This window comes from Loxodonta africana, chromosome 10 (genome assembly GCF_030014295.1).
Source record: "Loxodonta africana isolate mLoxAfr1 chromosome 10, mLoxAfr1.hap2, whole genome shotgun sequence".
Lineage (NCBI taxonomy): Eukaryota > Metazoa > Chordata > Mammalia > Proboscidea > Elephantidae > Loxodonta > Loxodonta africana.
Window position 1 is genome coordinate 49,589,507 of NC_087351.1, and position 14,312 is coordinate 49,603,818.

The 14,312-nt window shown below is 47.8% G+C and overlaps 1 protein-coding gene across 1 annotated transcript; it reads right to left on the minus strand.

Moving 5' to 3' along the window:
- Positions 1-9,505: 9,505 nt before the first annotated feature.
- FOXA1 (forkhead box A1) lies at positions 9,506-13,266 on the minus strand. The gene is made up of 2 exons (XM_003408451.4): positions 13,195-13,266; positions 9,506-10,918 (listed from the first exon to the last, which is right to left on the minus strand). Exons 1-2 carry the CDS (start codon positions 13,264-13,266, stop codon positions 9,581-9,583), a joined length of 1,410 nt encoding a protein of 469 aa, XP_003408499.1. The 3' UTR covers positions 9,506-9,580.
- Positions 13,267-14,312: the final 1,046 nt, after the last annotated feature.

Here is a 14,312-nt window from a genome sequence, read left to right on the forward strand (position 1 = left end):
GTGTCAGATTTAAAGCTTTTTTGGTTGTTTTGAGTATACCGTTATTCAAGAATTAGTTCTTATACTGAGTGCAGAGTGTAGGTACTCAGTTGTCCTCAAAATATCATGAAAATTATTTCCCAAATAGCTATACCTGCCTATCCCTTAGTCCAACCATACATGTTATGGTAAACTCGAAATTGCAAAATAGATGTAAAATCTAAACCACTGCTATCTTTACGCTGTATGCCTTTCTCTCCCCAGTATCTGTAACCATGTGGTAGTATGCAGTCCCCCAAGTGTAGAATATGTATGCTACCAGTCAGGACAAAGATTGAACTTCCACTTGGTGTTGTAAAAGGGATTTTATAAAAGGTGAATGAGCTGGTCACCAACATTCAAACCTATTTGTTAATAAGTTAATAAAAGTGGAGTAAAAATCCAAAAAAGAAGTCATTCATTCTTTGGTAAGTTGTAGCAAGTACTTAGAGTTAACTCTTCTAAAGAACAGAATTACCTGTAGACTTCTTTATTAAAAACTCAGAAAATCTGCAAAGTAAGTGTTTTACATCTTTTTAGAGGTAAATGAAAACCATGAAGATGTCATAAACATAAATATATGTTTCAATATAAATTATATTCAGGATGCTACTGTATAAGACCAAAAAAAAAAAAAAAAAAGGAAAAGGAAGAAAAACTGAAGTTTTTCTCTTTGATCTTACTACAGTGGAGTTTTTTTAATTTTTCTCTTTTCCCCACAAGTGCCTAGGCCTAAAAATTGAAGAGTGTGGTAAGAATTCTATGGCCTGAATTTGTAAAGGTTATTCCACTGAATACTGAAGGGAGTCAAATAAGTAAACCACAGTATCTCCTGATAAATATAATCTCTAGCTGGGAAGTCTTAAATTTGAAGTGCTGTTTTTGGTGTTGTTTACCCAAAATCAGATCACTTCGATTATTGCTTTCTTGCTTTGGAGAAGGTCTTGTGGTGTTCCTCTAAGTCGATATAGCTATTTGTGTATTTTTGAGATGTGTGTGTATATATATATATATATATATATATATATATATATATATCTCCTATAGCATATGTGTGCTTACTCTGATTTTTGGAAGAGAAAGGTGAAGAATAGATAGCTCGAAAACTGGGATAACTGTGACTCATTGGAGAGAAAATTTCATAAGTATTCTTACAAAAATAAATACATTAAACTTGATTTTTGTGATTATTTTTATCTGACTGAAATAAAACTGCAGTACATATTCCTCCCAATAATGGGCAGGGGAAAAATGGAGCTATGTAGGAAGCATGCCCAGTGACTACTTAAACTGGCATTTTAGACACCAAGCTATAGGGAAGTCTTTTTTTGATCATGATTCTTAGGAAATCTGTGTGTGTGTGTCACACACACACACACAAGAGGTCAAGGCACTGATGCTGCCTCCTGTGTGTTCTCTGTTTTCTACTCTGCACTCAGGAGCAGAGGGCCAGTCTGGGGGTGGCTGAAAGAGCAGGAATGGTGGTGAAACACGTTGCGGGGTGGGGGCGGAGGGGGTGGAAGCCTCTCGCGTGGGGGTGGAGGCCCACGGCAGGGTCTGCAGGGTGAGGAGGGGGATGCGAAGGCGCAGCTAGCCCCTTGCCCAGACCCCCGCACCCTGGTATTCGATGTGGCCCCCGGGTCCTGGGTCCTGGCCCAGGCCCCCGTGGCGCCGTTCCGGGATCAATGCAGATGGGTGACGTGGAAGCGTGTGTAAAGAGTCTGAGCCGAGGGGACTCCAGGACAGGGACGTTTAGTTTAAAGCCCGGTTTATCGGTGCTGGGTGCTTGTGAGTAAAGCTGGCTCTGAGCCGACGGCGCCGGTGTTGGGTGGCGTGGCTTGGATGTTAGGAGCCCGGGGCGCCCAGACAGGGATGCAGAGGCGGCCCTTCTGCCTAGCTCGCTGGAGGCGCCTGGGATTGCTTCTCAGCTGGAGGCCAGGAAAGAAGAGAGTAAACACCTAGCCTGCTGGGCCGCCCTGGGAGACAGTTGCAAAGGGGAAAACGAAAAACAAATCACACGAGTAAGCCGCCAACGCCCCCTTCCCCGTGCTGCCTTGGCCGGCGGTGCCACGAGTCCCGCAGCCTTGAGGCTGACCCGCGACCCCCACGACCTGCTGCGCCTCGGGGCAGGTCTCAGGAGCAAGCCTCGCCCACCCACCCGCCCCGCCCGGCCAGGACTTTCGGGCGGAATGGAGCCCTGCTTTGCTCTTTTCGTTGGCCAAGCACAATTGCGTTATTGGAGATAATGAATTCAATCCCCATCAAAGGGCATTAGGCTCGCCCCGGCCCAGGAGTTGCTGCTGCCTGTAAAAAAAAAAAAAAAAATGAAAGGCTGAGGATGAAAAAAAAAAAAAAATTCTCTGAGGGGGCCTTTCCCCTGATCGCCGCTTTTGAAGTGAAGGGGCCTGGGCATTGTTGTTCACCTCGCGGCCCATACGGCTGTAGAAAGCTCGGGCTTTTGATGGGCTGAGAACCGCCTCGGCAAAGAGCATCACGTCGGGCGGCGCGGCCTGCGGGCACCATATGTCTCGGAGCGCCGGGGCACCGTCTGGCAGGCCCGGCGAGGGCTCGGCCGCGCGCTCGGCCCCATGGCCAGAGACAAGGCCTGCACCCAACGGTCCCCCACTGGGGACCCAGACCTTGGGCCGTGGGGTTGCTGTTCTGAGCACCCACCTAGTAGAACAGGGCGAAGTTCCACCTGTGGTTGATCCATTAAGACCTCTGAATGGGACGCCAGCCAGCCTTTTGAAGATAAGGGTGGGCAAAGCAGGGGTCTCTGAGGCCAGCAGGCTAGGGTGCGTGGAAGTCTGAAACTTTAGTTTTAACCACTGGGACCCAGCATCTCAGGTGGCTGGCTTAACTAGATCTGACTAGGTCTGCGAAGGCGTAAACTCCTCAGAGAGGGGTATCCGTATACCACACAGTCGGGATTTTTCAGCTGTGGCTGGAGGACATCGCGCAGCGGGGCCGCGACTGGGCTGGGGTCAGGAGGAAGTGTACGCTGCAGCAGGTGCAGGGCTAGCACAGCCAGCCAGGCAGTTTCTGTAGTGCCGGCTGCGTCCCGTCGCGCAGTTCTAAGCCCAGGACAACGCGTTAGTATTAGGTCACTTTTTCTAAAAACTTGTTGCAGGCATTTAAGCTTACTTTTCAGCACTCCAAACTTGACCATCCCCCGTCCCCACCTCCATTGACTCCCTTTGGCCGGCTTCCGAGAGCTTTAGCCTAAGGGTCAGCAACCAGAGCTGTTTGGTTCTCTTCCCCCGCCCTCCCCACCCGGAATTCTCTCCTCCCTTTCTCCAGGGATCCGGGTTATCCGCCCCATTAATATATTAGCCAGGCGTAACACAAAGGAAGCGCATGTCAGCTGAAGGCAGCGTGACTCCAGAGAGAGGCGAGGAAACCTGGACGATGTCCTGCGCTGCAACACGGCTCATTGCAGTTGGAGCTGGTGAATCGAAGGCCTCCACTGAGGGACAGGCGATCGAGGATGAGGCAGGGGTCAGCGCTCTTGATTGCGCTGTAGGGTTGAACATCTGCGCAAGGATTCGGGGGGCGGGCAGTGTCCGCCGGGCCCAGAGTATGAAGAACGTTCCAAAAACAAAAACGCCGAGTCACCTGAGTCACGCAAAGAACAGCGGCTCTCCTAGCACTAAGCCGGTGCCTACTTCCTCCCTCATGCATAACAGGCCCTTAAAATTAAATACCTAAACGAAACAAACCACCGCAAAGCCCCTTTCATTCTTCTCATTAAATTGTCTGTTTTAAAACAACTCTTTAGTATGTGAGAGAGGGAAAAAACTGACCCGAGACATGATTAGACAAGTTAAAAAGTTAACTAAAATTACATCGGGGGGTGGGGGGGGGGAACTAACGAGATTTCCAGGTGAATGCATTGTTCCCTATTTCCAGACAATGTTTGGGGGGATTTCCAGGCTGTTTTTCTTGGTTTCACCAATTAAAAAAGAAAAAAGTTCCTGATGTGTAATCTTAAGAGGAAGAGAGAAGTAGGAAGTCAACTCAAGGCAACCTGGCGCTTAGAACTGTCAGGCGTGCGGTCTGTGGCACTATCCTGGTTCTGAATGTGATCTCACGGTGACTTGACCAGCATCCCACCTGGATTCGGAGGTCTTGGAACACTGGATCCATTTAAGCCCTTCTCTTCTCGGATTTTTAGGGACAATATTCTGCCTATGTACTCTAAGTTAACTAGAACAGAGAACCCCAAAATATGATGCGCTGGCACCTAGTAAAAGGGAGGCCCCTCGCTCCTGGGGGGGGGGGCTGTGAGGGGGCGGGGAGCTCGCCCTCACCAGAAGCTTTGCTCTTGCACTGTAAAGTTACAGCCACCACAATTGGAGAAAAGAGAAAATTAGATAAAAAAAGGAGGTTTCAAGTGTTCAGAGTGAGGATTTACCCCCCTGACAGTTTTTTTGAATTGGTTTATAATAGAAAAATGCATGTGTTTTACAACTTAAAATTGAACTGCATGAATATTTGTCTATCCCCGTATTGCTTGTTAGCTATTTCAAAAATGAAATTATATACTGGAGTCTGCAGTCCTAGCTGTCCAAAGTTCAAGGACCCAAGCTGGTTGGGCGCTAAAAAGAGAAATATCAATGGAATCATTATGGCCCCAAAGTTAACTATCTGGAAGAAAAAAAACCAGAAAATTTAAAGCAATCTATTATTAATGTTATTTTGATACGCTAAATCCCAAACCCAGTGAAAAAGAGTTAGAAATTTGTATAAATAAACGGCTACTTAAAAAAAAAAACTTACTCCCCCAAAAAATAGATTCAATATCTAAACACAGACTGCTGTAAAATCTTTCAAGTTGTTTCATTTTCTTACATTCTTACTTTCATGTATACTATCGATGCTAATGGTTCTTTTAGTTTGGGAAAATCTTATTTCTAAGCCAAAGGTAGCTTAAAAACAATCACCTTTTTTTTGCACATAATTATCATGAAGTAATTTTTTTAAATTAGGTATTCTCTGAACTCCTCTTTAGTTGCAAAATATATTATTTACTATAATTCACATAAACAACTAAAAATTGTTTTGAAAGCAGAACATTATTACACACTTATTAACTATTAAAGTTTTAAGCAATTTTTATTTTTCAATGAGTTTTCCTTCTTGATATATCGAGGTATCACATTAAAATACATTATAGCTACATGTTCTACAATATTACTGCTAAATCAACAGAAAACCAATTGATCTTGAGGAAAGGTTAATTAAATTGGACTACAGGTCTCCTACTTTGGTCTGTATTGAAAGGAATTTGTATTGATTGTGAAAGTTTTTTGCAAAGAAGTTTAATAAGCATTTTCATGGAAATTGAGATCAATTTTTTAAATGCCAAAATGGCTAGGTTTTTAAATTTTATAACTCCAGGAATTTTTTCTCTGTTTAATGGCTCATTCAAATCTGTTAGAATCCTGAGGGAAAAAATGTCTTTTGTTGTTGTTGTTGTTGTTAAATACTTTCAGTGAAATCAGTCCTGGGTATCTAGCCTTCAGACAATGAAAACAGAAGTGAAGAACTTTAATAGGATTTTGCTTGTTTTAATCCCCCCTCCCGTAATAATTCTCATCGGTTTGTTCTGCTATGAGGCAGATCAAAAGAGGACAACGGAAAATTAAATTTTATCTTCAATTTAAACACTGTATAGCCATTACGTAGAGAACTAACAGAGCTGCATTTTGCTTGGGAATGCTTCTGAGTTGTTTAGTTCCTGATCAAAAAACTGGTGACTTTTTCTTCTTCCCTGTGTTTAGTTATCTTCTCTTTTTTAGTGTGTCAGAAATACTTGTGGTTGGCTCTTCCTAAACGCCAGATGAAAGTAACACTTGAAGCTTCCCTCCCCAGCACTATACATTCGTTTCCAAAATATTTTTTCCATTTTTTTTTTTTTAATATGTTTGCACGGTGGCTTTGTCGGTGGCCTCAGAGGGCCCAGGGAGCTTTACACTTGGGGTCAGTGGGAAGGTTTTCCCTCCTCGCTCCCTCCCCCCCTCCAGAAACCCCTCCTCCACCTCGGGCAAAATTCCTAAATAAAGGGAGCCCACTGGACCGGGGAAGAGTGGTTAGCATTCCCTTTCCAGAGCTCGTCTGCGGGAGCAAACGAGGTGAAGAAATATAGAAACTTGAAGACTAAAAGGGGGAGGGGTGGCGGGAAGGTCCCAGCACTCGGAACCACAGACATTTTTCTCCTGGCCCTGGAGCGCTGCGCTCCAGCCTGGGGCGTTCCGGCGCTTGTGTGTCCGGGTTTCCGAGGAAGGGATTACCCAGCGGGAGCAGCCGCGGCAACGCGGGCCCTTGTGGCCACAGAAGCGGTAACGAGGCGCCTGGCCTTCTTTGTTGACTTTTAGGTCTAGGATTCAACAGAAGATTTATTCGCCAGGAAGGGAAAATGCCCAAACAATGAAGAACTAACTGCACTTGTCACCTCGAGATTCTCGTGGTCCTCCTCTGCCCCCCTTCCCCGGCAACCTTCTGCCCCGGCTGCCTACCCGCGCGCGCTTTAACGCGCGGGTCGCCGCTCGCCCAGAATTGGCAGAGTGCGCGGTCAGAAAATCGCGTGAGGCCCAGGAGGCCGGAGCTAGGCCTGCAGGAGGGATTTGCACCGAGACGAGCCCGGCTCTCGAGACCGATCATCCTAGATTCCCAGGCCGGTCTCCAAAGTGGCCTCCACCTTAAGCCCGCGGCGCCGGTCGCCTCATCCTGCGCAAACCCAGAAAAAGTCTCCGCCAAATAAAAGAGCAAGAGCTACACGGCAACTTAGGCCAGGTGGAGTGAAGACAAGATATTGATATTGCAAATATGTTAAAAAGAGGAGGAGAAATAGCAGGGGGAGGGGGAACAACACAGAAGTGAGACGCTTTAGATTGAGTGAGGTCGGGTGAAGTTCCGCGGCCCAAACTCAGGCCTTTATATTACACTTCAAATTAAAATTTGCCAGTATTTGTTTACCCGCCATATAAATATGCGTAACTTTTGGGACTCAAAGCTTTTCCTCTATGGGTTGTTTTTTGCTTTTGTTTTAACGTCTCTCCGAGGCCTACGAGTGAAATTTTGAAATTACTCAAACCAGTCATTTCCCTCGCCGCCTCCTTTCATTAACTAAAGTGAGAGCGAGGGTTTGGGATTTCTGGATTTTTCTCAAGTGCTACATGGCACCCCTTCTCTCATCTGGGGAGGCAATTACGGGATCATTAAGAGACTCACACAGCTCTTTTTATCTTGTCCGTGGTGTGGAGTGAAGCGATCAAAGTAAAGGCTATCCAAGTTCAAGCCCCAGCGAGAATGGAGTTCATACACAGGGGCTCAGGCAAGGCCAGCCTCTGCTTGAGCTGGTGCTGTTATTGTTGATGTCAATCCGAACAAGACTTACAAAGAAATAGGTGGACTGAAAAGTGAGCCTACTATCAAAGGAGATTAATGATTTTGTGATCTCAAGCAACTGTGGGGTGTGAAGTTGCATTTTAAAGCTTCTTAGAAGTCAAACAAATCACCGTCTTTAAAGTTCTAGGAACAATATTTTTAGAAACAATATTTTAAAAAATATCTTCATAAAATACAAAATAACAGCTATGCTGGAATGTGGCCCAATGCTTCCCCTTGCAGGAGTGAATTAACTTCCCTCCTGCCATTCCCTCCAAAGCTACTCTGATTAAGTTTTGTTTCTTTTAATGAGAAGAGGGTTCGAGACTCTCTGTTGTAGACAACTTAGTTTGTATTTTATTCTCACTTGAATACTTCTCAGATAAAGGGAAATGACATATGCAGGGGGGAAGGCAGTTAAATTAATAATATTTGATTTCATTGTGGAAAGACTCAAAGGAAACACAGAAGGCTTAAGCCCATGTCAAAAACAAATTGAAGTACACATTAAGGTGAATTAAGAATCTTAAAAAAAAAAACAACGCTCAATTCTTGGAATAATTATCTACTTACTATTATTGAGTAATCAATTACTAGGTAGATAAAAAGTAATTTATCTACCTACTCTTACTTTTTACTAGCTCTAAGTTCATTTCATTAGTATAATCGGAACAATGACAATTTTGTTTTAGATTATTTTCCTTTGGTCATATATATTCAGTTCCGGACACTGAAAAATATTATATTCAGAATATCTGTTTTGGATTTAATTCAGTGAAGGAGAATAACAGAAATCCTTTTTTGTTAACATTTGCTTTATTTAAAGTCCTTAACTCAAACGATCAAGAACATATATCACGGCTTAAATCTGTTTTCATTTTTGTTATTTAAATCAAAATATTTTAATTACAATCACATTGATAAAAATTAACATTTTAATCTGTAATTTTAACCATCATTTAAAGCAATCTTAGCTGTAAAGAAAAAAAACATGCAATAAATTAAGAACATTGAGAAAGCAAAGAGGAATCATAATGAAACCCGTCTGGCTATACTAACACCATGTCCAACTGTGGAAAGTGCATTAACACTGGATGAAACAAGTACACGATGGCAATAATTAAAATGGCTACAATCAATTGGATTTTGGAATCTTGGACCAAATTTTGAATACGGCTCCCTATAACATCTCTCCTCCAACATTGTAATATTCCATTTTTTTCTGGGAAAAAAAATTCTGTAAATGGTATACATACATAAAAGCTACTTGTATACATGTGACCTCAGAATGATATGACCATGGGACTTTTCAAAGCAAGGAGCAGGATTCTTGAGGAAGGCAATTCTTGAGTAATTGATCCTCAAGGCCCTATGTGGATGGAGAGGACAAGGTTAGGGGTGGTCTTTGTAACTTCTTGGTCAGGCAACTCTTGAAAATGTAGCATGTATATCACCTATTTCCTCTGTATGTCATGTATAGAGAGAATGTCTACATATGTGAGCATGTGCATAATTAAGCTCATACACAATGTACATGTATTTCATTTAAGACATCTGCTATCTGAATGTATGAGAAATATAAGCTGAAAAAACAAATGGCTCCGATGTTTATAATCTGTTTATGTTTTGCTGTGTAACCGGAGTATTGTCCTTGAATACTTTTAAGAGCCTCTAGTGTCTACTTGTTTCTTCACCATTTCAGTTCTTTAGGTTCAGAGTATTGCCACAGAGCTGTAAACTTGTGGGGGTTAGGTAAGGAGGGGGGAAAAGCACAAAACAAATATTTTACAAGCTTGACCATTTTCTTTTTTTTAAATACACCCTGCACAGACTAGAATGTGTCTGGAGGGGAGAAAGGGAGGTAAGGGAAAGGAGCAGAGGAGGAGGAAGATTTTATATATACAATGCTGGATTAAAAAAAAAAAGTTGGTTGGGGTTGGCTGTCTTTGTAATAATATACACAACACAGGTTTTGAATACAATAACAAAGTAACAGTCCTTTGCACTGGGTGAAAGATTGGGCACAAAAAAAAAAAAAAAAAAAGAAATAAAATAGTTGTTGGGATTTTATTATGTTGTTTCGGTTTGTTATGTGTGGTTTTGTTTGCTGTTGATTTTTTTTTCTCTCTTGCTACCAGCATGGGCATGCCAGACTAACCCCCAGTCCCAGGAGCTAGGAAGTGTTTAGGACGGGTCTGGAATACACACCTTGGTAGTAGGCCGGCTCCAGGGCTGAGGGCTCGATAGGGCTCCTGGTGGCCACTGAAGCGCTGCTGAGCGGTAGGCTGGCGGGCAACGCGGCGCTGTAGGGCGAGTACTGCAGTGCCTGCTCATATGCCTTGAAGTCCAGCTTGTGCTGCTGTTCCGAAGAGGACATGAGGTTGTTGATGGAGAAGGGGTGGTTGAAGGAGTAGTGGGGGTCCCCTTTCAGGTGCAGCTGGGACTCGTGGGGTGCCAGGCCGTGCGCCGGGTGGGAGGGGGGAACAGATGCCAGCGCCCCGGGCCCGGAGCTGATGGGGGGCGCAGCCGACGAGGCCGGAGTCTTCAGCTCTGAGGCGCCCCCTGTCACTGCCGCCCCGCTGTGGTCCAGAGTCTGGGGGCTGGCGGCGGGCCCTGGGGCCGGCGCGCCCTCTAGCTGGCCAGCCTTGCCGTGCACGCCCCGCAGAAGAGGAGACTCGGCACTGGGGTTGGCAGCGCCTGAGGGGTCCTTGCGGCTCTCAGGGCCACCTTTGGAGCCGCCGCCCCCGCTCCCGCCCCCGCCACCGGCCCCGGGTTGCTTCTCGCACTTGAAGCGTTTCTGGCGGCGCAAGTAACAGCCGTTCTCGAACATGTTGCCGGAGTCCGGGTGTAGCGTCCAGTAAGAGCCCTTGCCCGGCTTGTCTGGGGAACGCGCCACTTTGACGAAGCAGTCGTTGAAGGAGAGTGAGTGGCGGATGGAGTTCTGCCAGCGTTGCTGGTTCTGCCGGTAGTAGGGGAAGAGGTCCATGATCCACTGGTAGATTTCGCTCAGCGTCAGCATCTTGCTGGGCGCCTGCTGGATGGCCATGGTGATGAGCGAGATGTACGAGTAGGGCGGCTTGGCGTGCGGGTAGCTGCGCTTGAAGGTCTTGGCGTCGCCGCCGCCAGCACGGCTGCGGCCCAGGTTGGACGGCGCGTACGCCATGGGGCTCATGCACGGGTTCATAGCGGCCGCGTAAGGGCCCAAGCCGTTCATAGAGGCCGCCGGCTGCGCGCCCATGGCTCCCATGCCGCCTGGGCTCAGCGCCGCCCCCATGGCCGTTACGCCCGCTGCCGTCATACTGTTCATGGCGCCCGCCGGGCCCCCTGGCATACCCGCCACGGCGCCGGGGCTCAGGCCCGCACCCAGGCCCGGGTTGGCGTAGGACATGTTGAACGAGGCCGGGGTCATGTTGCCGCTCGTCGTCATGGTGTTCATGGTCATGTAGGTGTTCATGGAGTTCATGGAGCCCAGGCCCGAGTTCATATTGCTGACCGGGACGGAGGAGTAGGCCTGGAGCGGAGACAGCGAAGGGGAAAGGCCCCGAAGGGCGGGGTTAGTGGTGGGCGCCGGCAGAAGACCGGCCCGGGGCAAGCCCGAGGGCAAGAGGACAGTATTTCTCCAAACCACGGGACCCTCAACCCGGGGCAAACTGTCAGGCGCCCTACCCAGACCTAGCAGAGAGAGGTTTTGCACCGCAGGGGGAAAATCTTAACGCGGCAAGCATAAAAGACAAGCACTGGCAGAAAATATGTCCCCAGGAAGACGTGTAATCGCCTTACACTCCAGGCTGAGAGGCCAGCTCCGGGACCCCTCAATCTCCTCCTCCATCCACGCCATGCACCCCAGACCGGCCTCAGCAAAGCGCCGTTTGGGGCAAATCGTCTTTAAAACTCCGAAAATAGAATTAATCCCTGACCCCCTGCTTATTTACTCCACTCCAAGGGTGCGGTGGGCTCGGCTGCGCAGCCCCGCGGGACAGAAAACGAGGAACAAGTTCCGCGCCCGCCTCGCCGGAGATGCCCCGCTGACCGCGCAATGGCTTCGGCTACAAGAGGTGTTAATTGAACACCCTTTGATAGAGCAAATCATCCATGGCCATATGACCCCTGAATCATTCATTTCCCAAAAACCGGTTTTATTGTCTTAGGAGTTTTCTCCAAATGGTGACCTTTTGTTGTTTATTATATTTAGAAGTAATGTTTTTTCACCTACTTGCAGTAACTGTAATATTAAAACGGACACAAACCCGGAAGTTAAAATGAGATTTGGAAATGAAAAATAAACCTGCAACAGGAGAAGGCAGGGAGGAGTGTATAATATTAATATATCATACACATTCAACTTTAACATGACTTTACGTATGCACCTCTGCAAGCCATACGAAAACTTGCATTAATTTCATCATTACCTGTTTCCAGTCCTCTAACGTTAAAAAAAAAAAATTGGTGACAAAATTTGTCGAAATAATCATCTGTTTCTTCAAATACTGTTATGCTGCCGCTGATCATTTCAAAGCTTGGCCTTTCAAACTCTATGATTAGTTTAGAATAATTTAAAATCCCAAAACCAAACTCTACTTATTATTTTCTTAAGGCTATTCTACTTCCAAAGTCTCAGCTTTAACCTGTAAGAAACCTCTTTCGCTGGAAGACTTAATTGACTGGTGTGTGGAAATGACTGAATCATAATCAAACCTTCGGAAGAGTTCTGAGCTCTCTTTAAAATCATCAGCACCAAAAACTCTCCTTAGTAGCAATAGCCCTAGATTTAAAAATACATACAGGGTCTAGAAATATAAAAACTACTTCTCTAGTAATTGAGTAAAGAATAACGATGTCTTTATATTCATTTTCATCAGCAAATATGACTTCATTTGAAAATACAAAAGGTGAATAGATTTAAGTAAAAATACGCTGTACACTATGGTATGCAGATAAACTCAGATAAGTTTGTAAATATATAAACATACAAATCTAAATAAATTATTCATGAACATATTTTCTGACCACATCTGAAAGCATATTTTACTTTGGTGTTTATTTCCCTTCCCCCAAGGTTATCCAAAGTAAGTTTCAGTAAGTATTTTCAATATTAGTAATAAATTTTCAGAGTAATCACCACCTGTTCCCAGAGAAATACTTCTAATAGGTAGTGGTCCTGCCTGTACCTGGTTTTTCTCGCAATCCTTTTGTGCACATTGTAAAATAAACCCCTTGAACATGCCACCGAGGGGACAATGAAGAGAAACAGGTTCTCAGCCCCGAGTACCGGAGGAAGAGCCAGCTCACACTAGCGCCACCCAGTGGTTCCACAGAATAATGTGCACACTTCTCCCCAAAGAGGACTTTTGAAGAACAAGTTTTATACAATTTCGGAATCGTTTCATTATTAAGAAGCCCAACTCAGCGGCAGAGGGTTTTCATCAGGAGGCATGTGCGAATTGAAGGGCGGGATAAAGAGGCCGCCCTGCAGGCGCGCTCTGGCTTTCTCAGAGTTGCCTCCAACTCCTGCCGTCGTCCGCCCGCCAAACCGCGGCACCCCAGGCCCGGATCTGGCTCCCGCTCTCGGCTGGGAAGAGGCAAGTGCTTCCTAGAGCGGGCGCTTTCAAAAATTTCCTAAAATTCCCTCCTCCGAGGAGAGGCCTGGCGGGAGCCACACTAGGCGAGCAGCCGTGGCACGGAGGAGGCTCCCCTAGCCCGCCAGCCTCCCGCCCTGCCCAGGGCCCGCCTTTCCCCGGCTCCCCGGGGTAGGCTCCGGGAACACCCCGCCGCCTGCACGCTGCTCACCTCCTGTGTGTCCGCGTAGTAGCTGTTCCAGTCGCTGCTCTCATGCCCTTCCATCTTCACAGTCCCTAACATCCTGGAGCCACCCTGCCCGATGCAACCATCCAGCCCTGTGCGAAGCGACGGGCGGCCGCGCGGCGGAGGCGAGGAGCTGAGCGGCAGCAGTCACCCGAGCGCCCGCGCGGGCCCAACGCCACCCCAGCGAGGAGGAAGCCGGGCGCTGCGGGGCGCGGCGTGCGCGGCGGCGGCGGCGGCGGCGGCGCGGCGGGCGGGGGCAGCGCCGGGGGCAGGCGGCGGCCGCGGAGCGCGGCGCCGTGGAGCGCCTCCGCGGGAAGTGAGCGGGCGGCCTCTGCGAAGCGAGTGCAGTTGAGCTGATGTGGATCTTACGTCGCCCGAGTGCCCACCTCCTCGTCCTCTCCCCATTTGTCCGTGGCACAAAGACGCTCGCACCTACAAAGCCGGAGGTGCACCTGCGAGGCGGCCGCCCGCCAGTTCAGCCGCAGCGCCTCCCGCCACGACGCGCCGCCGCCGCGCGCGCCCCCAGCGCCCCCTCCCACAATATCCCCTCCCCCAAACCCGTCTCGCACTTTGTGGTAAAGCAGTGTAATTGGTTTAAGCCCGGAGGCTGGGGGAAGAGGGAAATAGAATGGGGGTGTAACACCCTTTGGAACTGGTTAAAAACGAAAAATAGGCGGGGCCCGGCGAGCTGGGGAAGGCTCTAGATGGGAACCGCGCAGCTGGAGGAGGGCTGGGGGCGGTGGCGTCGCAGCTCTGGCTCACAGGGCCGTGTCAGCTAAAGGACTCCAGGGTCCCTCCCCTGGGGCACCCTCCAGCCTCCGGAGGCCTGGGCTATCGCCCGATCCCGCGCCCCTCCTGCACTTCTGCCCACCCCCGCCCCCACCCTCCTAATTCCAGACCCAAAGTTCAACCCTGAGAGGCTGGAGAGTCCAGGCTTCCCCCCTCCTCCACACCCCTTCAGGACTAAAGGCTAGAAAAAGGGGAAAAGCCTCACTTTTGCCCCGTCACTAGAAACCCAGCTAACTGAGTCAGCCAAGCCGAATGACGTTAGGCTGAACTGGGCTCCTGGCTAATAGAGCGGAGGCCCTGCCACGAAACCCGTA